At 38.4% G+C, this 24,802-nt stretch overlaps 1 protein-coding gene and 1 long non-coding RNA gene across 3 annotated transcripts; both read left to right on the top strand.

Moving 5' to 3' along the window:
- Positions 1-1,419: 1,419 nt before the first annotated feature.
- On the top strand, positions 1,420-22,833 carry LOC121241908 (DUF21 domain-containing protein At4g14240-like). Of its 2 annotated transcripts, XM_041139764.1 has the most exons (13): positions 1,420-1,792; positions 1,902-1,978; positions 7,668-7,751; positions 7,862-7,975; positions 8,396-8,479; positions 8,623-8,694; positions 19,859-19,926; positions 20,447-20,534; positions 20,650-20,723; positions 20,812-21,190; positions 21,288-21,334; positions 21,423-21,504; positions 22,308-22,833. In XM_041139764.1, exons 1-13 carry the CDS (start codon positions 1,570-1,572, stop codon positions 22,416-22,418), a joined length of 1,503 nt encoding a protein of 500 aa, XP_040995698.1. In that variant the 5' UTR covers positions 1,420-1,569; the 3' UTR covers positions 22,419-22,833. The 2 variants fall into 2 exon arrangements, with proteins under 2 accessions (XP_040995698.1, XP_040995707.1); XM_041139773.1 differs by lacking the exon at positions 21,288-21,334.
- LOC121242463 lies at positions 1,986-7,506 on the top strand. Its single transcript, XR_005935898.1, has 2 exons — positions 1,986-2,195; positions 7,468-7,506. It is a non-coding gene; the product is annotated as an uncharacterized LOC121242463 (long non-coding RNA).
- Positions 22,834-24,802: the final 1,969 nt, after the last annotated feature.

The raw sequence follows: 24,802 nt of genomic DNA, 5'->3' as shown, positions 1-24,802 counted from the left end.
AGAAGAAGATGAATGTTATGTATTAGCTACTATTCATTCCCACACCTCATGTTTATAGTTTTTTTTTTCATAGGGTATGAGAGTATTTTTCATAGGATGTGGAGTGTATACGTACGTGGAGTAGTGAATAGTAGTTTATGAGAATAATTTTTCTTAGAATAATGATACATGCCATTCAACATTTTTCACAACTTTGCCTTAAATTTAGGACACTTTTGAGAAATTTTGGAATTTAAATAAAAATAAAATTTAGTATTTTTTTAATAAAAAAAGTGTTAGATCTTCAAAGAGATTTTATAAAATGAAGTTTATAAGCCGATGTAGTTTAATATATATCATATGTTAAATCTATCTTATAATAAAAAAGAAATTTACAATCTAACATAATTTGATAACACAAACACAATTTATGAGATCTTTTTATGTTCGCTTTGTGCGAGAATTTCAAAGCCATTTTTCAGAAGAAACAAACAGCTTTGAGACTCAAAACATATATGTAGTTAAAGTCTTTAAAAACTATGCAATCCACCTAGCTAGGAGGCCCGATCAAATCAACAAGGTCTACGGCAAGAACCAAAGCCTTCACGATTATAGCAGCAGTAGTTAGTAGAAAAAATTCATCTTGGGCCTGTCCTCCATCATGATTGGGCTCTCAAAAGGCCTTAAATGGTTTTTTTGCTTTTCCAATCTAAAATATTGTTCTATCATCTCTGAAATGAATAATAGTTTAAACAACTAAAACTTAATTTTCTAGAAAAGAAAATACATGATTTGTGAGAACTGCTGAGCATTTGTAAATGGAAATTTTTAACTATAGATTTATTTTATAATAATATAAATAACAGAATATTTTATCAAAAAAAATGAAAATATATGTCACTGTTACATTGAGTGGATTTGGATCATTTTCGTACGGGCAGTTGGAGATACACGCGAGTCCGCAATGGATCACTCCACTATCCTTAACAGTGATGACGGCTTTACAGCACCACCGCCGTTAGATCCTCACGTGCCCCCGTTGTGGGGACGCCATCCTAACGAAGCGTCGTTGATTCCGCCACGTGGTTACACCCTGTGATTATAGTCCGCCAACTGTAGTCGTTATAAATTTTATTTTATTTTATTTTTATTTCTTTTAACATATTTAATTATTTTTAAAAAATAAAAAATACACTAATATATTAATAATCTCTTTTTTAATTTATAAATAAAAATAAATAAATAAAAAATTAAATACAGCAGGATTATTCTTAATTGTAAGGTGCTGCTGGTTGCCGCCAGCTTTAACCGTAGTACAAATTGACATTTTAATTTCTTTTATATTTTTAAAAATAAAAAATACATCAAATATTAAAATTTATTTTTTTAATTATTAAATAAAAAAATTAAATACATGTACTGTGAGGGATAACCACTATCATTTTCATAATTTTTCCCTAACTATAATTCAGCGTCACCGACTAGCCTCTGGGACCAGCGAACTCCAGCGAACAATAGTCAAAATACGAACGTTGAAGAAGGAGAAGGAGAAGGAGAAGGAGAAGTGGAAGGAGAGTGAAAGCAGCCGCGATGCACCTGATAAATGCCGTGACTAGGAAACTGGAATCGGAGGTTGGCTTGAGCGACATATCGTTCGGATCGGTTCGGTGGTTCGTGTACGCGGGGCTATCGTGCTTCCTGGTCCTCTTCGCCGGGATCATGTCCGGCCTCACCCTCGGCCTCATGTCCCTAAGCCGCGTCGACCTCGAAATCCTCCAGCGTAGCGGCACCTCCACCGAGAAAAAGCAAGCAGGTTCGGTTCCATTTCGAAATCCGGCTGCTTTGTCCCCGATTGCAAGTAATACCTGGTTCGTTTCGATTTTAAATTATACTTTATATTGTTTTGTTGGATTTTTGTGTAGCTACTATACTTCCGGTGGTACAAAAGCAGCACCAGCTTCTTGTGACTCTGCTTTTGTGTAATGCCGCTTCCATGGAGGTAATTAAGTTCTTGGAATCTATGTTTCTGATAATATTCGTGATAAATTTGGTTTGAATTTAATCCGACTGTTTCGGATCAATATCAATTTGATCTAAGCGTTAAAAATCTGATAGGATGTTTGAACATAGTTTGCGTCAATGTATGTATTTAGATAAGTGGGGAAATTTGAGAACTTCGATAAATATGAGATTCTAAAGAGGAAATTATCCGCCAGGTGTAAGAAAGGTAAGTTTAGAAGGGAAGAGTCAGAGAATCAGAGAGCATATTCATGGAGAAGGAAAACTATGTATTCCGCTAAAAGGTACTGGAAGGAATTCGATACACAGTGCACTAGTGTGTGGCTACTATATACAGTCTGTCATAACAAACTAACAGATTCTATCTACTAAAAATAGCTACCAGCTCATATTTACAAATAATAAAAGAATAGACAATATAAAATGAATACACAATGGAAGATCATCCTATTTCATCCTTTAGTGTCGCATGTGGAGATTGTGTTGTGCGACTTGTAGTTGCTGCAGTAGTTATACGACGTGCAGCTTGTGAGTTGGTTGCATCTTTATTATGTAATAGCCCCCTGTAAGATGGAGAATAGAGATTTACTATTCCATCTTGGACAAAATGTGAGTAAAGGAGATGGAAGGTAAAGCTTTTGTAAATATGTCAGCAAGTTGGGACTGAAATGCAACATGGGCTGTGGTGATGCTGCCCTCTTGTATTTTGTCTCTGATCAAATGGCAATCTAGCTGATATGCTTGGTGTGCTTGTGGAAAACGGGGTTTGCAGCAATGTGAAGGGCTGCCTGGTTGTCACAGTAAGAAATGCAACTTGAGGATGTGATATTTTGAGATCATTGAGGAGGTATCTTAGCATGTGAGCTCGGAACAAGTGGCTGCCATTGATCGATACTCAGCTTCAGCTGAGGAACGAGTGACCACGGATTGCTTCTTAGATTTCCAAGAGACAAGTAAGTGACCAAGGAAAATACAATACCAGTAACAGATCTACGGGTATCTGGACAAGAGGCCCAATCAGAGTCATAATAGGCCTTTAGTTGTAGCTGAGATGTGGAGGATAAGAGGAGCCTTGTCCAGGGGCAATTTGATATACCTGAGAACTTTATGAGCAGTGGCTAAGTGTGCATCAGTAGGTCGATCCATAAATTGGCTCAAAAGCTGAACAACATAGCAAATGTCAGGCCTTGTGAGAATGAGATACAACAAACGACCAATGAGTCGACGATAAATGCTAGGATCTGGAAGAGGATCACCACATCTTTGCTGATTTTAAAATTCTGGTCTAAGGGCAGTTTAGTAGGTTTGCTGCCTAGAGTGCCCGAATCAGCTAAAATGTCCAAAGCATACTTTATTTGGCACAAGTGAATTCCTTGAGAGGATCGAGCAACTTCCAAGCCAAGAAAGTAGCGTAAATAACCAAGATCTTTGATTTTAAATTTGTGATTCAGAAAGATTTTAAGAGAGTCAATGGAAGCTTGAGAGTTACTAGCTACGATGATATCATCAACATAGACTAGTAAAGCGAGAAAAGAAGTTCCATCTAATTTAGTAAAAAGACTATAGTCGGCTTTGGATTGTTCAAAACCAAGCTCAATGAGAGATGAGGAGAATTTGGAGTACCATTGTCTAGAGGCCTGCTTAAGGCATAGAGACTCTTAAGCAGTTTGCAAACTTGATGAGAACCTCCCTTGTTGTAACCAGTTGGTTTTTGCATGTAAATTTTCTCAGTTAAATCTCCATGTAGGAAGGCGTTGTTGACATCAAATTGGTGAAGGAGCCATTCTTGTACAGCTGCCACAGTGAGTAAAACCCGAACTGTTACCAACTTTGCAACTGGTGAGAAGGTTTTTGTGTAGTCTATGCCTTCTTGCTGTGTAAAGCCCTTTGCTACAACCCTGGCTTTCAGCCTTTCAATTGTGCCATCAGAGTTATACTTAATTTTATACACATATTTACAAGCAACAACTTCTTTACCTGGAGGAAGGTCAGTGATAATCCAAGTTTTGTTCTGTTCTAAAGCTTGCAATTCAGTGTCCATTGCCTGAAACCAGCCAGGATCATTTACTGCTTGTTTGTAGGTGGTTGGCTTAAAGGAAGTAGAAATGGAAGAAGAGAAGGCACGAAATGAAGGATTAAAATTCTGGCAAGTCAAAAAATTGTGCAGGGAAAAATCTGTACCTGCAGCTTTGGAAGTTGTCTTGGCCAATGATTGGGATGGAGCTGGAAGTGAGGCTTGTTGGCAGTGAAATCACGCAGGTACTGAGGTGCCCTTTTGACTCTAGTGGACTGCGAAGAGGAGGATTAGATGGTTGTGGAGTGCTGGTTGAATGGGAGGAGGAATAGGAGTGACAGCAGTGGATGAAGAGGAAGGAAAATTTGTGTGAGATGTAGGTTGGTTTGAGAAGGAAATGAAGGGAAGTCAAGAAGATTTGGCAAAGGTTGTGTGAACACAAAACTGTTTTTATCAGAAGGAGTTGTGTTGGGTGAGGAGGTTGAGTGAAATGGGAATATGGATTCATGGAATATAACATCCCTAGAGATAAAAGTGGTTCGTGTATTGAGGTCAAGGAGTTTATAACCTTTAACGCCAAAAGAGTAGCCAAGGAAAATACATTTGCAACCTCAGGGATCAAATTTCTTTCTACCATGGACAAGGTAGTAGCAAAGCATAGGGATCCAAGAATTCGCATATGAGCATAAGGAGGTTGTGATTTGAAAAGTAGCTCATATGGAGTTTTATTTTTAAGTAGAGGACTAGGGGTCTTGTTAATGATGTAAGTGGCAGTTAAAACACAATCATTCCAAAATTCAATGGGAAGTCCAACTTGAAATTTTAAAGCCTGAGCAACATTAAGTAAATGTTGGTGTTTTCTCTCCACAATACCATTTTGTTGGGAGGTAGCAACACAAGTTCTTTGATGAATTATCCCCTTGGTGTTAAAAAATCTTTCATTAAAAACTCAGCCCATTGTCACTTCTTAAAGTCTGAATTTTAAGGGTAAATTGTGTCTCAACCAGATTTGAAAAGGATTCAATGCATTTTTGAGTTTCAATCTTATTTTGAAGTATGTAAAGCCATGTAGTTCTTGTGAAGTCATCAACTATAGTGAGAAAATATTTTGAACCATCATATGCAGCAGTGGAACATGGTCCCCAAAGGTCACAGTGGATTAGTTCAAAAGGCCTTAAAGTTTTGTGAGTGGTGTTAGGAAAAGAAGTTTGTGAAGTTTAGCTAGAGGAAAAATGCAACAAGGATTTTCATTAGTTGAAGAAATGTGTTGCTTTACAATAGGATCAGTAATCAAAAGTAAACGAGAAAGTGAAAGGTGGCCTAGGCGACAATGCCAAAGGTCTGAAATAGCCACATTGTTTATGACAGAAGCTGAAACAGGAACATTAGCTTTGAAGAAATTCGAAAGAGTGGTGGCTAGAGTTGAGGGAGCAACTTCAGTGTTTAGCAAGTGATATAAGCCATACTTCACTTCACCCTTCCAATCGTTGTCCAAGTTAAAAGGTCCTGGATAAAACAATAATCAGAGAAGAAAACCAGGCAATAAGTGAGAGAGGTAGCAAGCTTTTTTGCTGAAAGAAGATTAAAATGGAAGGATGGAACACATAGAACATCTTTGAGTAAGATGGACTTTGTGAGTTGAACATTACCAGTGTGTGTAACAGGAACTTGGTTCCCATTAGGTAATTTGACAGAAAATGAAACTGGTGCTGTGATGGTAATGAGAAAAGAGGTGCAGTAGACCATATGGTCTGTGCCCTGTGTCAATAATCCAAGGAGTGTCAGTGAGTTTGTGTGTATAAGTAGAGAAACAAAAGGGAATACCAGAAAGGTTAGAAGGTGAGGAAGGGTTGAAAATGGACTGTATCTGGTTTGCAGAGTGAGGAGCAGCAGTTGAAGATTCTCGTGGCTGAAGCAAGGCAATGAGTTGCTGATATTGAGTTCTAGTCAAATCAACTCTCTCATCACTGATTTCCTCAGGTTCAGAAGCATTAGAGAGGCTAGACTGATTAGCAAAAGCTCCAGGAGATTGAGATTTGCTAAAAAATTTATGACCCTGGTGATAGCCATGTAGCTTGTAGCATTTGTCAACAATGTGACCAGGTAAATGGCAATGAGTACATATGGGGCCTCGCATTACCAGCTTTGAAGCATGATTCAAGGAATGGCCTAGGATCTTGCAATGGCTACAATAGGGTCTGTCCTTCTTGAAAGGGGTCTGGCTGGGCTGGGCAGAAAGTTTGGTGTTGGGATAAGGTTTCTTAATGGCTAAGGCCATTGAGTCAGGGGATGAATGGTTGAAATGAGTTTGTGTTGTTGTTCTTGTTGGTGAATTGGGAAAACACCATAGTAACAGAGGGCAAAGGGTCTAAGAGCATAATCTGGTCACGCACATTAGCATAAGAATCACGCAAACCCATAAGAAATTGAAATACAAAATCTCTCTGGTAACGATCCAAAAGGGTTTTCATACAACCATAGTTACAAGCAGGAATTGGATCATAAATGGAAAGTTCATCCAAAGACTTTTCAGCTTACCGTAGTGAATACTGACTGAATCATTGTCTTGAAGAAGGCTGGAAAGTGTTTTCTTAAGCTGGAAGATCCGAGGCCCGTTTTGTTGAGAGAAACAATCTTGAAGATCGAGCCAAATTTCCGAGCATCATCGACAAAAACAACGTTGGATTTGATGGAGGGATTGATGGAGTTCTGGATTGACGAGACGACCATGTTGTTGCAGCATTCCCACAGCTCAAGAAGAGGATCCTCTAGATCGATAGGTTGAGAGATGGCGCCAGAGATAAAACCCAGTTTGTTCTTCGCAAAGAGTGCCCGTCGCATAGCATGGGACCAAGTCGCATAGTTGTTTGTGGTGAGTAAATCAGTCACAAGGATAACGGCAGGATTGTAACCATTGTCCAAGCGGAAGGGATTGCCAAGGTCACCAAGATTCAAAAATGGGGATGTAGGTAAGTTGTTTGGGATGCAGGTGAGGTGTTTGTGTTTAGGTGTGTATGAGTAGAAGAAGAATCATCGGAATGACTGTCTTCCATGAGGAAAAAAAAAAAGAACTCTCAGGCTCTTGATACCATGTAAGAAAGGTAAGTTTAGAAGGAAGAGTCAGAGAATCAGAGAGCATATTCATGGAGAAGGAAAACCATGTATTCCACTAAAAAGTACTGGAAGGAATTTCGATACACAGTGCACTAATGTGTGGCTACTATATGCAGTCTGTCATAACAAACTAACCGATTCTATCTACTAAAAATAGCTGCCAGCTAATATTTACAAATAATAAAAGAATAGACAATATAAAATGAATACACAATGGAAGATCATCCTTTTTCATCCATTAGTGTCGCATGTGGAGATTGTGCTGTGCGACTTGTAGTTGCTGTAGTAGTTATACGACCTGCAGCTTGTGAGTTGGTTGCATCTTTATTGTGTAATACCAGGCGCCAATACGAAAACATGATATTTGTTTTTTAAGTATACGAAAACATGATATTTAAAATGAAAAATAACCAAAAGGAAAATCTCTTTGGCGTTATGTCAATTCAGGTATTGAAGATAATGGCATTGTTATATTTATACCACTACTTGACCATGTTTAGTTGTATTTTCAGCTATTGGCTTTGACATTGGCAATGTGCAGGCCCTTCCTATTTATCTGGATAAGCTTTTCAATGAGTATGTCGCAATCATACTTTCTGTAACTTTCGTTCTTGCTTTTGGAGAGGTATGCTTTTTTACTAACTCTCGTACTTTTGCCAGTTTGGCTGCATTGTTTGAAGCTACAATTTCTTTATTTGAACGGGATCAATTATCATGCTTCCTTTCATTTTTCAGGTTATTCCACAATCAATATGCACAAGATATGGACTTGCTGTAGGGGCCAGTTTCGTATGGCTTGTGAGAGTTTTGATGATAATTTGCTATCCAATAGCTTATCCCATCGGAAAGGTAAAATAGGTAGAATAGAAACCTGGATTCTGATAATTTCTTGTGGATGTGAGATTTGTCTGGTTGCTGTTGCTCATTTGAGGTGGTTCCAGAGCAAATTGCAGCATTCCCCCCCTCCCCTCCCACATGTGGAAAATTTTGTCATCATAAACCTTCCCTCTAGCCACGTTATAGTTATCCTTTATGGTACCTTCCTTATCCATAAAACAGACATGTAGAATGAAGCTTTTATATAATTTTATCATCCTTTGTTTATATGTCCTGAAATAGCTCAATAATGGAGAACATATGTGAGGTTCCATATGATATCAAAGAGCACTTTCACTAAACTTATGGCTAACTTCATGCCCTCAATCTTCTACTTCTGGTAGTCTTTTGACTGATATTTACTCCTAAATACTTCAAATATATATGGTTCAGGTTCTGGACTGTGTACTTGGACATGATGAGGCATTATTTAGGCGAGCTCAGCTAAAAGCTCTTGTCTCCATCCACGGCAAGGAGGTAAGGCCCTTTGGAGTTAGTATTACATAAAGCACTGAAATGATCACTTGGTAAAATCATTGGTGCCCAGAATGCTTAAGCTGCCTAAATGTATCTTGCGCCTTTTTCTTCTTACTATAGTGTGTTGCTCTTTTAATGCTTAGGCTGGGAAGGGAGGTGAACTGTCACATGATGAGACGACGATTATTAGTGGAGCACTAGATTTGACTGGGAAGGTAAAAAACGTAACTCGAACTGGTATGTTTGTGGCTGTTTTTATATTGTTGTAGTATTTGAGCATTTTTAGAATTTCTAGAGTTAGTCCTTTAATTTAAAAATATTAAACGAAAAACATTCTCGAGTACAACTGAGGAAATTTCTTACATCACTCTTTTATTTTTTATTTTTTTATAAGTAGATGATTTTATTAATGATAATAGGCATTGCCCAAGTATACAAGATGGTATACAAGAGATAAGACCTATCTAGGTTGCAGTAATGGAAACAAGAAAGTCATGAAATTCTTGGCCATTAAAGTCTACAGCTATGTCCGGCCGTTACGCTCCTGCCATAGGCACTACATAATGCAAATAACATCTTCCACACGATTTTGATTTGTGGAACACCTCCTAGTTATGTCCAATTGGCCAAAAACTTTACCATTGTGGCAGGCATTACCCGAGCTAACTCTATTCGGCCAAACACTTCAATCCATAGCGCTTGAGCAATCTCGCAATGTAGTAAGAGATGATCCACCGTCTTGTCAGATTTCTTGCACATGCAGCACCAATCTAATATAATCACCCTGCACTTCCTCAGATTATCTGTTGTCAAAATCTTACCCAGGGATGTTGTCCAAGTAAAGAATGCTGCTTTGGGGGGTGCCTTATTGTAACACCCCCTTCCCGTAGGCTAGGAGTGCCACGTATTTTCCATAAAAATAATCCGGTAATAGATCCCATAATTTCATAATTAAAAAAAACTAAACTTTTATTATGCGGAAAATGTCTAATAAAACTGTCTTCCAAAACATTAAATGAAATAAACTGAAATAAATTCATGTCATAAAAAAAACATGTTTATTTTAGAAAGTCTGAACTAAAAAAAAAATAAATAAATGCTCCTTCTACTCCTGGCCTGCCTGCTCGTAATCATCATCTTCACCTGGGTGGTTAAAAAACATGAAAACAAATTAAAATGAGTCGATGACTCAGTAAGAAATCTATCACAACGTAAATGTAATAAATATAAGATTTTCATAACAACTTTCATGCTGAGCTTAAAATTTATGACTGTTCATACTGATGCTTATGCTATGTATGACTGTTTTAACTAACTGATCTGACTGATTTATCTGATTTAACTGATTTATCTGACTGGCCAACACACTTAACCCTGTGTGCAAGGTTGTGCACCGGCCCCACATCCCGCGGCCGCAAGGGGAGCCGCTGATAGTATTCTGACATACTATGGTGGACCACGACTGAGTTCATGGCTTGCACACCACCCTGAACTGAACCGCATTGGTACCATGCGTCTGAATGACCATCTTATTAACTGATCTGAACTTATCTTACACTTAAAATTAAGATGGCTTACGTGTCTTATACACATGAGATGCATGACATACTACATACATAATCATAAATTCTGAATTTAAACATGATGCGGAATGACATGGTCGTATGCTATGCTAGATGACATGCTTGCATATGACATGAGCGATTCATAAATAGTGGCTATCAATGAACTGGCTTGGATAATACATACATATAAGCTAACTGTGATGATCCTAATTTATGATCAAATTTACTTACCTCGATGCGTTTCTTCTTGAATAATACTTCGTAACTTGAGACCTATATTCAATAAATAACTATCACTAAATTGTTGGAAATAAATAAATACTAATATCTTACTTAACCAAATTCGAAGTTCTAAAATATAGTCAGACCAATATTTGTTTAACACTAAAATCAATAATTCATAGTATTTATATTACTTAAAAATACTAATTTATAATTTAGTAGAAATACTCGAGCTATTTTAAAATAATTCACAAAAACTTAAATTCTTAAACTAAGTTTCATTTCTCAACATAATTATTAAATCTTATAAGAAACTTAACCAATTCCACTAAATTCTTAACATAGAAATTTTATTAAAATTTTACTAAATTGACAAAGGAAATTTAATTCAAATATTAGACTTAACATTATTCTTTAAAAAAACATATTTCTAATTCTTTAAACATTTTATAAAAAAAATGAACCTTTAATTAACTACATTTATTTAATAACTCAACTAGTAATATTAAACTCAATAAATTTCACTAAAATAATTATTGAAATAAAATAAGATCATATTCAATTAAACATTATTATAGTCTGTAAAAAGGGTTAAAAATCTCTGGCCCATAATAATAATACTACACAACATGAGCCCAAACAGGAAAATAAGCCCATCCCAACCCCATACGGGCCTAAGGCCCAAAGCCTAACAAAAAGACACCCACGGCAGAACCGAAATATACGGCCAAAACAAAACACAGAGAGTTTGAGAGAAAGGGTCTGCGATGGAGGAGCTCACCGAGGGAGAGGGGCTAACTCGACGGCAGTTCTGGTGGCTGGGAGTGGTCGGCGGCGCGACTGGAGGTTCCTACGATGGTGCGGCACCGAGTGAGAGAAAGAGAGAGAGAGACTGAGCCGAGAACTACCGAAATAAAAACAAGGCTGCGGCGGTCGAGATCTTACCGGAAGGGAGTGGGTGTGCTGGGGCTGAGCTGGTCGGCAGTTTCTGGTTCCACGAGTGGTGCTTTGATGTCCTAAGGTGGTCGGCGGCGGTTGGAAGAATCTAGGGCTTAAACGGCAGTGTTTTGGTACTCTGGGTGTTTCAGAAGCAGATGTTTTGGGAGTGGCTCACGAGATACTCTTCTCGTACGAGGTAAGCGATATTTATAATGGTAGGTGATAGAGAATTAGAGAAACCCTAGAAGAGCATAGACGTGCATGAGTAGAGGAATACACGGCACTAGAGTTGGTGTTCCACTAGGACGCTAGCAAAACAAACAAAAATCACCGAGAGAAACACACGGGTTGGGTGGTTTGAAGTTTTCAAACAGAGGCTAACATTGTGATGAGGTTCGGTGACTAGAAGAAAAATTTAAATTTTAAATTTCAAAACAAAACCGTAGTAACAAAATCTGATACACTTTAGAAATCCTTATTAAAACAAAACTCTAACAAATCATAAATCGCAACTATAATAGAAAATATAAAGATAAAGTACATATAAATTCTGATAAAAATATAAATTCTAAAAATATAAATTTACTAGAAAAATTTTACTTATAAACCCTAAAATCAAAACTGGTATGCCACAAATCTCCCCCCTAAAAGAAAATCTCGTCCTCGAGATGGAACGTACCTTGATTTAAATAAGTCGGGGTACTTCTCTCTCATGTCTTCTTCGTTTTCCCAAGTGGCTTCTTTCTCACTGTGGTGACTCCAAAGTACTTTAACCATTGGAATGGTTCTGCGCCGTAGCACTTGGGCCTTCTGTGCTAATATTCTCACTGGAACTTCTTCATAGCTGAGGTCGTCACGAATCTGAAGTGGCTCATACTCCAAAACATGCGCAGGATCGAGGATATACTTCCGTAGCATAGAGACATGAAACACGTTATGCACTGTCGATAAGTGAGGTGGAAGTGCCAGTCTGTAGGCTGCAGCACCTATTCTTTCTAAGATCTCAAAGGGGCCTATGTACCTCGGGCTTAGCTTCCCCTTTTTACCAAAACGCATTACCCCTTTCATCGGTGCAACTTTCAAGAATACCTTATCTTCTGTATCAAACTCTAGTTCTCGTCGTCTCTGGTTGGCATATTTCTTCTGTCGCTCTTGTGCTATGGCGAGCTTCTTTCTGATAATTGATATTTTCTCACACATGTCTTGTATAATCTCTTGTCCCAAAATCCTCCTTTCTCCTACTTCATCCCAGTAGAGTGGTGACCTACACTTACGCCCATAGAGAACTTCATACGGTGCTGCCTGAATACTTTCCTGATAACTGTTGTTATAAGCGAACTCAATAAGGGGTAGATACTTAATCCAACTACCCTTAAATTCCAACACGCACGCTCTAAGCATGTCTTCTAGGATCTGAATCGTCCTCTCTGATTGACCATCTGTCTGAGGATGAAAAGCCGTGCTGTAGGTCAAATGGGTTCCCAACTCCTTCTGTACCTTCCTCCAGAAAACCGAAGTGAAGCGGGTATCTCTGTCAGAGATGATCTTAGATGGAATCCCATGTAATCTGACAATCTCTCTAACGTACAATTCTGCCAGTCTATCCATAGAGTACGTCATCTGAATGGGAATAAAATGGGCTGATTTTGATAGTCGATCAACAATCACCCATGCTGCATCTTGACCTCCTAATGCTTTTGGAAACCCTGAAACAAAGTCCATCCCAATCTCATCCCAAGTCCACACTGGTATAGGGAGTGGCTGCAGTGTACCCGAGGGTCTCTGATGCTCTGCCTTGACTTGTTGACATGTCAAACACTGTGCTACATATGCCACTATCTCTCGCTTCATCCCACACCACCAAAAGTGTTGTTTCAGATCCCGATACATCTTGGTGCTCCCCGGATGAACTGTGTAGAGTGAACGATGAGCTTCTCTCAAGATCAAATCTTTGATTACTCTATCTTTGGGTACACATAATCTTCCTCTAAATCTCAAAGTGCCATCATCTGACACTAGAAAATCAGGTCTCTTACCCTCTGCTATCTCTTCTTTAATCTTCATTAATTCTGTATCACTTGCTTGGGCGTCCTTAATTTGATCTATCAATGTTGAACCTAGTGTCAAGCTATTCATCTTAGCTTGAGTGTCCTGAATTACCTCAATGCCAGCTCGCTCCATGTCTAGTAGAATATGCTTCTGAGGAGTGAACATCGTAGCCAGGGTGCCAGAGGATGACTTCCGACTAAGTGCATCTGCTACGACGTTTGCTTTACCAGGATGGTAGTTAATATTACAGTCATAGTCCTTCAGAAGTTCCAACCACCTCCGTTGTCTCATATTCAATTCTTTCTGCGTGAAGAAATATTTCAGACTCTTATGATTGGTATAAATCTCGCACTTTTCACCATAAAGATAATGTCTCCATATCTTCAAGGCAAAAACCACTGCTGCAAGTTCCAGATCATGGGTTGGGTAATTCTGCTCGTAACTCTTTAGTTGTCGGGAAGCGTATGAAATAACCTTCCCATTTTGCATTAGAACACAACCTAATCCCTTTAGTGAAGCATCACTGTAAATAACAAATCCTCCATCTCCCGAAGGAACTGTAAGAACTGGTGCTGACACTAATCTTTTCTTCAATTCTTGGAAGCTGTCCTCACACTCACCTGTCCATAGGAACTTCTCATCCTTTCTTGTCAACTTTGTCATCGGAGCTGCAATACTTGAAAAGCCTTCTATAAATCTTCTATAGTAACCAGCGAGGCCTAAGAAACTTCGTACCTCACTGACATTACTAGGCTTTGCCCACTTTACCACTGCCTCAACCTTTGCTGGGTCCACAGAAATTCCTTTTGCTGATACCACGTGTCCCAAAAAGGAAATCTCTTGTAACCAAAACTCACATTTCTTAAATTTTGCATACAACTTCTTTTCTCTTAGTGTTTGAAGGGCAATCCTCAAATGTTCCTCATGCTCAGCGCTACTCCGAGAATAAATAAGAATATCATCAATAAAAACTATCACAAACTGGTCCAGATAATCCTTAAATACCCTATTCATAAGATCCATGAAGGCTGCGGGGGCATTAGTTAGACCAAACGGCATAACAAGGAATTCATAGTGTCCATACCGTGTCCGGAAGGCTGTCTTCTGCACATCTGTCTCCTTAACTTTCAACTGGTGATAACCGGATCGCAAATCTATCTTAGAAAAGACTTGGGCTCCCTGAAGTTGATCAAATAAGTCATCAATCCGGGGTAGAGGGTATCTGTTCTTGATAGTTACTTTATTCAACTCCCTGTAGTCAATACATAAACGCATAGACCCATCCTTCTTCTTCACGAAAAGTACTGGAGCACCCCATGGAGAAACACTGGGGCGTATGAAACCTTTCTCTAGTAACTCTTGCAATTGATCCTTGAGTTCCCTTAACTCAACTGGAGCCATACGGTAGGGTGCTTTAGATATAGGCACTGTTCCTGGAGTGAGATCAATCGCGAACTCCACTTCTCTATCCTGTGGTAACCCTGGAAGATCTTCAGGAAATACGTCTTTAAAATCTCTAACCACGCTTATGTCTTCAATCTTGAGTCCATCATCTGGTGGTAAGATCAAACTTGCTAGAAATCCCGTACACCCTTGTCTCAAAAGTCGGGTGGCCTGCAAAGCTGAGATTACACGAGGAGGGGCACTTCCTCGTACTGACTGAAAACTAAACTCCTCCCCATCTGTGGATTTAAAGACTACTCTCTTATTAAAGCAATCCACACAGGCATGGTTCCGGGATAACCAGTCCATTCCCAGAATCACGTCAAATCCGGACATATCAAATACGATCAAGTCCGCAGGTAGAATTCTCCCTTGAATCTCTATCGGACACCCAATTAGTACAGAATCACAAATAATGTACTCTCCCGAGGGCGTAGCAACAGACATGCTAGGTTCTAGTGGTTCTGGTATCATCTCAGTCAAAGGTGCATAATGGTTTGAAATGAAAGAATGAGTAGCACCAGAGTCGAAAAGAATGGAGGCATGACGTGAAAATAATGATAATGTGCCTAGATGAATGTCATAACAACTTAGAGCTATCAGGATCATGCAATTTATTCATCATTCTAAAAAAAATATCTAAATTTAGAAAAAAACGAAAGGTACCTGTGACTACATCATTTGATGCCTCAGCATCAACAGGGGTGAGGGTATAAACTCTTGCCGTAGCTTGCATCTTCTGTCCTCCACTCCTACCTGGTTCCCCAGGTTTCTTAATTGGGCAGTCCCGAGCTAGATGGTTTGGCTTCCCGCACTTGAAGCACACATTCTGGCCATACATGCACTTTCCCAAATGTCGCTTTCCACATGTTGCACACGTGGGGTAAGTTTGCCCTGCTGGTGGTGGCCTTTGACGATTCTCGATGTGAGGCCTCTTGTCCTTATGCGACACTGTCTGGAGTTGTTGCTGTTGCTGGCGCTTCCTTTGATTGTTGTACTCAAAGCTCTCTTGGAGGTCTTCTTCAGCAATGGTAGCTCGGGTGACTAGCTCCGTGAAACTCCGAATCCTGAGAGTACGCACACGCTCTCGGATCCTACGATCCAGTCCGCGCTCGAATTTCTCAGCTTTCTTTTCCTCATCTGGAATTAAGTAACTGGCGAAACGGGAAAGCTCCATGAATTTCGTAGCATACTGTGCTACCGTCATCGTTCCTTGAGTAAGGTCCATAAATTCGCGAGCTCTCGACTCCCGAAGGGTCCGTGGGAAAAAGTGATCTAGAAAGATCCTCTTGAAATGATCCCAAGTAATGGGGACTGCTTCCCCTAATTCCAGCTGCACTAAAACTCGAGTCGACTTCCACCACTTGTTTGCCATGTCAGTCAAATGGTAAGTGGCATATTTCACCTTCTGATCATCCGTGCAGTAGAGCGCTTCGAAAATCTGCTCCAAACGCTCAATCCAGCTTTCCGCATCCAAGGAATTCAGTCTGCCATCGAAAGTAGGGGGATGCTGGCGGGAAAATTGCTCCAAGGTACAACCGGCCTGTGGAGCTCTAGGCGCCATAAATTGGCCGCTAACCATTGACTGGAAGAATTGGGTAGCAGCAGCAACAAGAGGGTCCGGAGTATCATTCTGATTAGATCCAGAGGATCCCTCTCGGTTTGGGTGATTTCTAGTGCCGGGGGCCATGATCTACGTTAAGATGTCATAATAACAATTATCTAGTATTTGATAAGAACGTAAAAAAATAATGACAATGAAACAATCCTACACTGATGGTTCTAACTAGTAAAAACTATAATGTATTCAACCGTAACAAACCTGGATTACTCGCGAGCAGGCTAGGAGCATCCTAGGAACTTTAACTAAAAATTTACAATTTTTTTTTTTTGAAAAGTCTACAGAATCGACCGGCTCTGATACCAAATTGTAACACCCCCTTCCCGTAGGCTAGGAGTGCCACGTATTTTCCATAAAAATAATCCGGTAATAGATCCCATAATTTCATAATTAAAAAAAACTGAACTTTTATTATGCGGAAAATGTCTAATAAAACTGTCTTCCAAAACATTAAATGAAATAAACTGAAATAAATTCATGTCATAAAAAAAACATGTTTATTTTAGAAAGTCTGAACTAAAAAAAAAATAAATAAATGCTCCTTCTACTCCTGGCCTGCCTGCTCGTAATCATCATCTTCACCTGGGTGGTTAAAAACATGAAAACAAACTAAAATGAGTCGATGACTCAGTAAGAAATCTATCACAACGTAAATGTAATAAACATAAGATTTTCATAACAACTTTCATGCTGAGCTTAAAATTTATGACTGTTCATACTGATGCTTATGCTATGTATGACTGTTTTAACTAACTGATCTGACTGATTTATCTGATTTAACTGATTTATCTGACTGGCCAACACACTTAACCCTGTGTGCAAGGTTGTGCACCGGCCCCACATCCCGCGGCCGCAAGGGGAGCCGCTGATAGTATTCTGACATACTATGGTGGACCACGACTGAGTTCATGGCTTGCACACCACCCTGAACTGAACTGCATTGGTACCATGCGTCTGAATGACCATCTTATTAACTGATCTGAACTTATCTTACACTTAAAATTAAGATGGCTTACGTGTCTTATACACATGAGATGCATGACATACTACATACATAATCATAAATTCTGAATTTAAACATGATGCGGAATGACATGGTCGTATGCTATGCTAGATGACATGCTTGCATATGACATGAGCGATTCATAAATAGTGGCTATCAATGAACTGGCTTGGATAATACATACATATAAGCTAACTGTGATGATCCTAATTTATGATCAAATTTACTTACCTCGATGCGTTTCTTCTTGAATAATACTTCGTAACTTGAGACCTATATTCAATAAATAACTATCACTAAATTGTTGGAAATAAATAAATACTAATATCTTACTTAACCAAATTCGAAGTTCTAAAATATAGTCAAACCAATATTTGTTTAACACTAAAATCAATAATTCATAGTATTTATATTACTTAAAAATACTAATTTATAATTTAGTAGAAATACTCGAGCTATTTTAAAATAATTCACAAAAACTTAAATTCTTAAACTAAGTTTCATTTCTCAACATAATTATTAAATCTTATAAGAAACTTAACCAATTCCACTAAATTCTTAACATAGAAATTTTATTAAAATTTTACTAAATTGACAAAGGAAATTTAATTCAAATATTAGACTTAACATTATTCTTTAAAAAAACATATTTCTAATTCTTTAAACATTTTTATAAAAAAAATGAACCTTTAATTAACTACATTTATTTAATAACTCAACTAGTAATATTAAACTCAATAAATTTCACTAAAATAATTATTGAAATAAAATAAGATCATATTCAATTAAACATTATTATAGTCTGTAAAAAGGGTTAAAAATCTCTGGCCCATAATAATAATACTACACAACATGAGCCCAAACAGGAAAATAAGCCCATCCCAACCCCATACGGGCCTAAGGCCCAAAGCCTAACAAAAAGACACCCACGGCAGAATCGAAATATACGGCCAAAACAAAACACAGAGAGTTTGAGAGAAAGGGTCTGCGATGGAGGAGCTCACCGAGGGAGAGGGGCTAACTCGACGGCAGTTCTGGTGGCTGGGAGTGGTCGGCGGCGCGACTGGAGGTTCCTACGATGGTGCGGCACCGAGTGAGAGAAAGAGAGAGAGAGTTTAGAGAGAGAGAGAGACTGAGCCGAGAACTACCGAAATAAAAACAAGGCTGCGGCGGTCGAGATCTTACCGGAAGGGAGTGGGTGTGCTGGGGCTGAGCTGGTCGGCAGTTTCTGGTTCCACGGGTGGTGCTTTGATGTCCTATGGTGGTCGGCGGCGGTTGGAAGAATCTAGGGCTTAAACGGCAGTGTTTTGGTACTCTGGGTGTTTCAGAAGCAGATGTTTTGGGAGTGGCTCACGAGATACTCTTCTCGTACGAGGTAAGCGATATTTATAATGGTAGGTGATAGAGAATTAGAGAAACCCTAGAAGAGCATAGACGTGCATGAGTAGAGGAATACACGGCACTAGAGTTGGTGTTCCACTAGGACGCTAGCAAAACAAACAAAAATCACCGAGAGAAACACACGGGTTGGGTGGTTTGAAGTTTTCAAACAGAGGCTAACATTGTGATGAGGTTCGGTGACTAGAAGAAAAATTTAAATTTTAAATTTCAAAACAAAACCGTAGTAACAAAATCTGATACACTTTAGAAATCCTTATTAAAACAAAACTCTAACAAATCATAAATCGCAACTATAATAGAAAATATAAAGATAAAGTACATATAAATTCTGATAAAAATATAAATTCTAAAAATATAAATTTACTAGAAAAATTTTACTTATAAACCCTAAAATCAAAACTGGTATGCCACACTTATTCCGCCAAATCCTTCTTCGTGGGAATTGATTATTTGGCGAGTGTGTGAGGGACTTGTAGAAGGATTGAACTGAGAATGTAACCTTACATGCAAGTACCCACCACAACGTGTCAGCTCGTTGTCCATTCGGTTTTGCTGAATACAATAGGCTAAAAATGTCCTCAAAGCTACCAACTTCCCAATCTTGTGCCACCAAGTAATGTTCCAATGGGCTTGATCCCCCGATAACACCATGAGATCCGCCAAAACTTCTTCTTCACATGCAACCCGGAAAACTGAAGGAAAGGAGTCCTTTAGGGCATTATTTCCACACCATATGTCACTCCTAAATTTTATTCTAGAGCCTGCTCCTAGCACTCTTTAATTTATTTGCTCATTTATTTTTGTATTTAAGTTTTTGGGGAAAGAAGGGAAGGAGATGGGCAGGGAGGGGGGCATGCTTTGATGGTTTATAGTACTTGCTTATAATGTACATTTCTCAGGTTGCACCTACATTCTTCCTTCTCTTCATTCCAATTTGACAGCTAGCTATGATTTAATGGGAACACTTAATATTGGGATTCTGAGTTCTTCAAAATGCTTCGCTATGTACATACTTCTCCAAATTGCTTTGACCCATTGTTTCTAGATATTGCATTTTCTATAACCTTGACCCTTGATATTATTTTTGGGCAGCATTTCAAAGTCACTCTTCTTGTTTTGTTTTTCTTTTTACTCAGACTGCTGAAGCGGCTATGACGCCTATTGAATCAACCTTTTCCTTGGATGTCAATTCAAAGTTGGACTGGTAACTTTCTGCAGCTGACTAAATTTTGTTGCTATTTTTTTTTTTTCTATTTATCCATCTTCACTATCAAGATGCCAAGAGTTGAATTTACTTTCTAAATTTCTCTTATCACTTTACCACCCAGAGTCAAATCCACTCCCTTATAATCAATTCCTGCTTCTGAAACTTGTTAGAGTTTGTGAAATTTGTTTTCGTGGAGATCATTGTTCTTCTATCTTTCTCTGCTATGGTCTACTAGTCTAAGTGCATGTGCCTTTGCAATAGATAGCAAGTTTCTTTTCATACGAATGCTTTTTTTTTCTTGACAAGTAGACGGCAATGAATAATGACTGGCTTACTTCTTTTAGTTTATGTAGCAGTTCTATCTATCTTGTGACAAAGCTTTGAAAAAAAAAAAAAACTATTTGAAATGCCAGTCATCAGCACTAATTTAGTTTGTCCATTCTTAGTAGAAGTTCTAGAATATTGAATTTATCCTTCAATGATGTTTTTATGTATTCTTGCAATTCTAATAACCCAGGGAAGCAATGGGAAAAATTCTTGCACGGGGTCATAGTCGAGTTCCTGTCTATTCTGGAAATCTGAAAAATATAATTGGACTTCTGCTGGTGGGTCCGAACTTGAAGCTGTTGGCAAGTTCTTACCATATATGTATTAACAACTTAGACGTGTGCTGATTATATAACTGGTTTATTTCTCCCTCTTCTTTCACTTTGGGATTAGGTGAAGAATCTACTAACTGTACGACCTGAAACAGAGACTCCTGTCAGTGCTGTTTCCATCCGCAGAATTCCAAGGTATGCTGTTTTCTTTGTAGATATGTTTATTATCTGTGTCTTAGAACTAAGTATGGATATTGACTGCTTTGCTGCGGGCTGTCCCCAGGGTTCCAGCAGATATGCCTCTGTATGATATATTGAACGAATTTCAGAAAGGTAGCAGTCATATGGCAGCTGTGGTGAAGGCTAAGGGGAAAGGCAAGACACTTCCTCTAACTTTCAATGGAGAAAAATCCGAAGAGAACAAAGTCACTGATGAAAACTCCCAACTGACTACTTCTTTGCTATCAAGGCAGGATGAAAATTCAGATAGTGTTGCTGTTGACATTGACAGGCCTTCCAGGCCTACCTATATGAATAGGCCACCCTCTTTACCACATAATGATGTGGCAACAAATAAATTGTCTCAATTTTCAGAGGATATTGAAGATGGTGAAGTCATTGGTATCATCACCCTGGAAGATGTATTTGAAGAACTTCTGCAGGTAATGTGCACCCCTCATTTATCTATTTCCTTTCAGTCCACACATTTCTTCAATTGCCGCGAGACTTTAACAGTGATGATTTAATCAATCAATACAGGAGGAGATTGTAGATGAGACAGATGAATATGTTGATGTTCATAATAGGTAAATTGGAGTTATAACCATAAAGATCTGATGAAAGTAAAATGAAAATAAAATGACAATGGATGTTATTGGGGATTTGGTTTTGTAGAATCCGTGTGGCTGCAGCAGTAGCTGCTTCATCAGTGGCTCGAGCTCCATCAATTCGGAGGCTAATGGGGCATAGGGGAGCAGTAAGTAAACATTATTTGTTACCCAAATTTGGTTGGTTTTGTATTATTAGCTCCTTATCTATCAGCTAAACTAATCTTTGTCCAATGTGAAGAAGACAACATATGTATTAAGAATGTTTAAGCGCTAAGACTCTTCTTTTACTAATAATTAAAAAAAAAAAAAAAAGTGCTGAGACTCAGGTTTCTTTAAGATAGTATTGCAGAAAACATGGGTTGAAATGAGGAACTGATATCAGGGTCCCTGATTTTATCTGTAGTGGTTTTAGGACTGCTAGTACTTCTATAGGGGAATTTTTGTTCCTAATCTCTTTGAACCCTAAAATATTTGAAGCACATCATCAACCGATCAAATATAATAAATAATGAACTAATTCCTTAACTTGAAAATAAGGAATTACTGCCTTTACAATGGATGGCAGGTTGGTAGTCATTGCATACCCTTAGGATGGGCTATTTAATTGTGGCTTACTGTCATGAAACATGTTAATGCCTGGTTGAGAGAAAATTGAGATGAATTTGAATTGTTATCTTTACATTCATTAAAAAAAGTGGGCTTGAAGGAAAAAGTACGTTACTTCACTTCCAAGTAGTTGTTTTTATTTGACCACACACACACACACAAGATTTGGCCTTAAACTCCTTGCAGATAATTTGTTGCAATTGTTTGAAGTACAGATAACGAATATCAAGAGATTTACTTATGTGGCTTACTGGTTGCAAAACACCTCATTTCTTTACGCATGCAAAAGTTGTCTTTGTGGTTGAAGCTAAATCTGACTGTTTTCTTGCTATAATTCCCCTAGGGAGGGCAAGACAAGCAAGGGCAAACCCCAAAGAAATCTTCAGAAGATGTTTTAAATACCACAAGGTCACAAGGTTCTTCTGATGAACCTCTTCTTGGTCATAAGAGATGAACATATTCTGCAGTCAAGTCAGAATGTCTTGATCCTTGTCGTCATTGGGGAAGCGGTTATCATTTCCATACGGAAAAGGAAAAGGCGGCAGTGCTGATATCATTGCAGGGAGGGAGGAAGAAAAATAAATCCATGAAATGTTTTTTTTTTTTTTTTTATCGTTTTGGAAGTATGATACTGTATAGTGGTACTCTGCCAAATTATCTCCACATAGGTGGATATAAATATGTCGAGCTGTGAGCCTCTCGGGCTAGGGCTCAATGTAATTTTGTGAAGAACGCCACTGGAAAAGAGTTTTCTACAAATAGAGAATACATATTAGAACCCTAAACATGCCTTGTTAGTTTTTTATTTCAATGTAATTTGTTACTGAAGTATGTGCATTATAAACAGCCAATAATTAATTATATGTGAACTTCTCAATGTTTTGCGGCCATCTACTTGAAAAATCGAATAAAGAAATAAAAGGGGGAGTGGGCAGGTTTGGAAGCAGGAAATCAGGTTGGATTCTGTTATGTGAAATGAACATAAAACAAGTCTTTCTTTGGTCTGAACAAAAACATCGCCTAGTTGATGATGGAATGGGATCGGGGTTGGAATGAGGATTGGAGCTACGCTTGATGGACCCAGAAAGATAAACAAAAAAGTGAAAAACAAAGTAAACTACCACGCATTTGCTAAAAACAATCGATCCTATCTACAAACACATATAATTGTATTTGCAAGTCTGTTTATTGACAGTTGTGTATAGAACTCCATATATAGACATATATATATATATATATATATATATATATATATATATGAGATCTTACACAATATGTAGTCATTTCAGCGATAATGAACCTTTCTGCTCAAATTTCTGGACATCCATCCGGGCTTTTGTCGCTTTTGCCATCAAATGCAAATCTGAATGTCACAGTTTTTTTTTTTTTTTTTGGGTAAATGGATGCCACACATTTAGCCAGCCATTCGAGTATTGCAAAACTTAGCCTGATTGAGTCACTGGCCGCCAATCCCCCCGCCATCATCAAAAGCAAAACTCCCAAAAATCGTTTTCCTTGTCACAATCTTCAGTGTCACTCGTCCCAACTCAGAAGAATCAGGGTGCACTTCCATATAATATAAAGCCGAGTTCGCTGCTCTCTGATGTGATTGGAATACCGTTGCCATGACTGGAGCTTCGGCCGGAGTCGAACTGAATCCCAATGTCTTGCCATGTTCATGTAGTAAGGCTTATGAAAACACAGGCTTTTTTAAGGAGTGGGAGAACTGGAGGGTATGAAGAAATTTGATGAGATCAGACAACCTATGGTGGGTTGACGTACGATTGTTGGTCTATTGACTGGGTTGACATGGCAGGGTCCCAGTTTAGCAAAGATGACAAAGCAGACCCCATCAGATGTCTCCCTGCCAATTCACCTGGAAAAGGACTGCTTCTAGCTTATTCTACCTTTAATTTGAAGGCCATCTCTGTCTGTGTAAGGCATTATTTTGTCCTAGTACTATACGTGTATGATACAGCAAAAACAACCCACCTCCTGCCGCTGTGCTGCCCGCTTTTCCGGATGGCTTTGTGTCTACTCCGTGGGATGTTATGTAAAATAATATGTCAAGCTATAAAACAAAAAGGAAACAGATAATTATGCTAGGTGCATCACCTTTTGGATATAGAACTGTTTAAAGTATTTAACTCGTTTAGTGCCACAAAAATCTGTGTTTGTTGCATAGCACGTTCGTCTTCTGTTCTCATCTAAGTCGCCTTCAATTGTTAGTGACTTTTAAGTCGGGAGTCGGGACTCTGCATGCAGTGTCAATATTGTGGTCGGGGCCAGTAATACAGGAAGGAACACTGCATGAAGCTTCTCGGAAAGAAGCAAAAAGCCACATCATGAAATATTACAGATAAATGAACTCGGACAAATGAGATATTTTGGTAAGATTTACGTACAGCCAAATTAATTAATCCAGTCTCGATTCCTCCCTTCTGTGAACATTATGTTAGACATATTAGCTCCGATAAATCAGAAGCTCATCAAGATAAATCTGTTACAACTATTACCTAGTTGCCGTTGTAGTTATCTAGTGAATCACTGCAGAATTCATAAGTATTCTGGTACATTTGGAATCTAAATACAATTTAACTCATCTCAACTCATTATTATAACTTTTTCAAATTTCAACACAAAATATAATAAACAATTCAACTTTTTTAAATTCTAAAATATTAATAATATTAAAAAAATAATATTCTAACAATATTTTATTATCTCAACTCAACTTATTTCAACATCCAAACGCAGCGTTTTGTAGTTATCTAGTTATCTATTTCTTGATAGGAACCCGGGGGAATGAGTTCCTTTGAACCCACAATCAATTTGAAA

Source organism: Juglans microcarpa x Juglans regia, chromosome 1D, assembly GCF_004785595.1.
Source record: "Juglans microcarpa x Juglans regia isolate MS1-56 chromosome 1D, Jm3101_v1.0, whole genome shotgun sequence".
Lineage (NCBI taxonomy): Eukaryota > Viridiplantae > Streptophyta > Magnoliopsida > Fagales > Juglandaceae > Juglans > Juglans microcarpa x Juglans regia.
The sequence above is the reverse complement of the archived record's forward strand: the minus strand, read 5'-3'. Positions and strand labels throughout refer to the sequence as shown.

Bases quoted from the DNA above. Each gene is read 5' to 3' on its own strand.
- LOC121241908 (XM_041139764.1), top strand. From the start codon at position 1,570: ATGCACCTGATAAATGCCGTGACTAGGAAACTGGAATCGGAGGTTGGC. The intron at 8,695-19,858 runs GTAAAAAACGTA...CTTTTTACTCAG, and splicing joins CACTAGATTTGACTGGGAAG to ACTGCTGAAGCGGCTATGAC. The intron at 21,505-22,307 runs GTAAGTAAACAT...TAATTCCCCTAG, and splicing joins TAATGGGGCATAGGGGAGCA to GGAGGGCAAGACAAGCAAGG.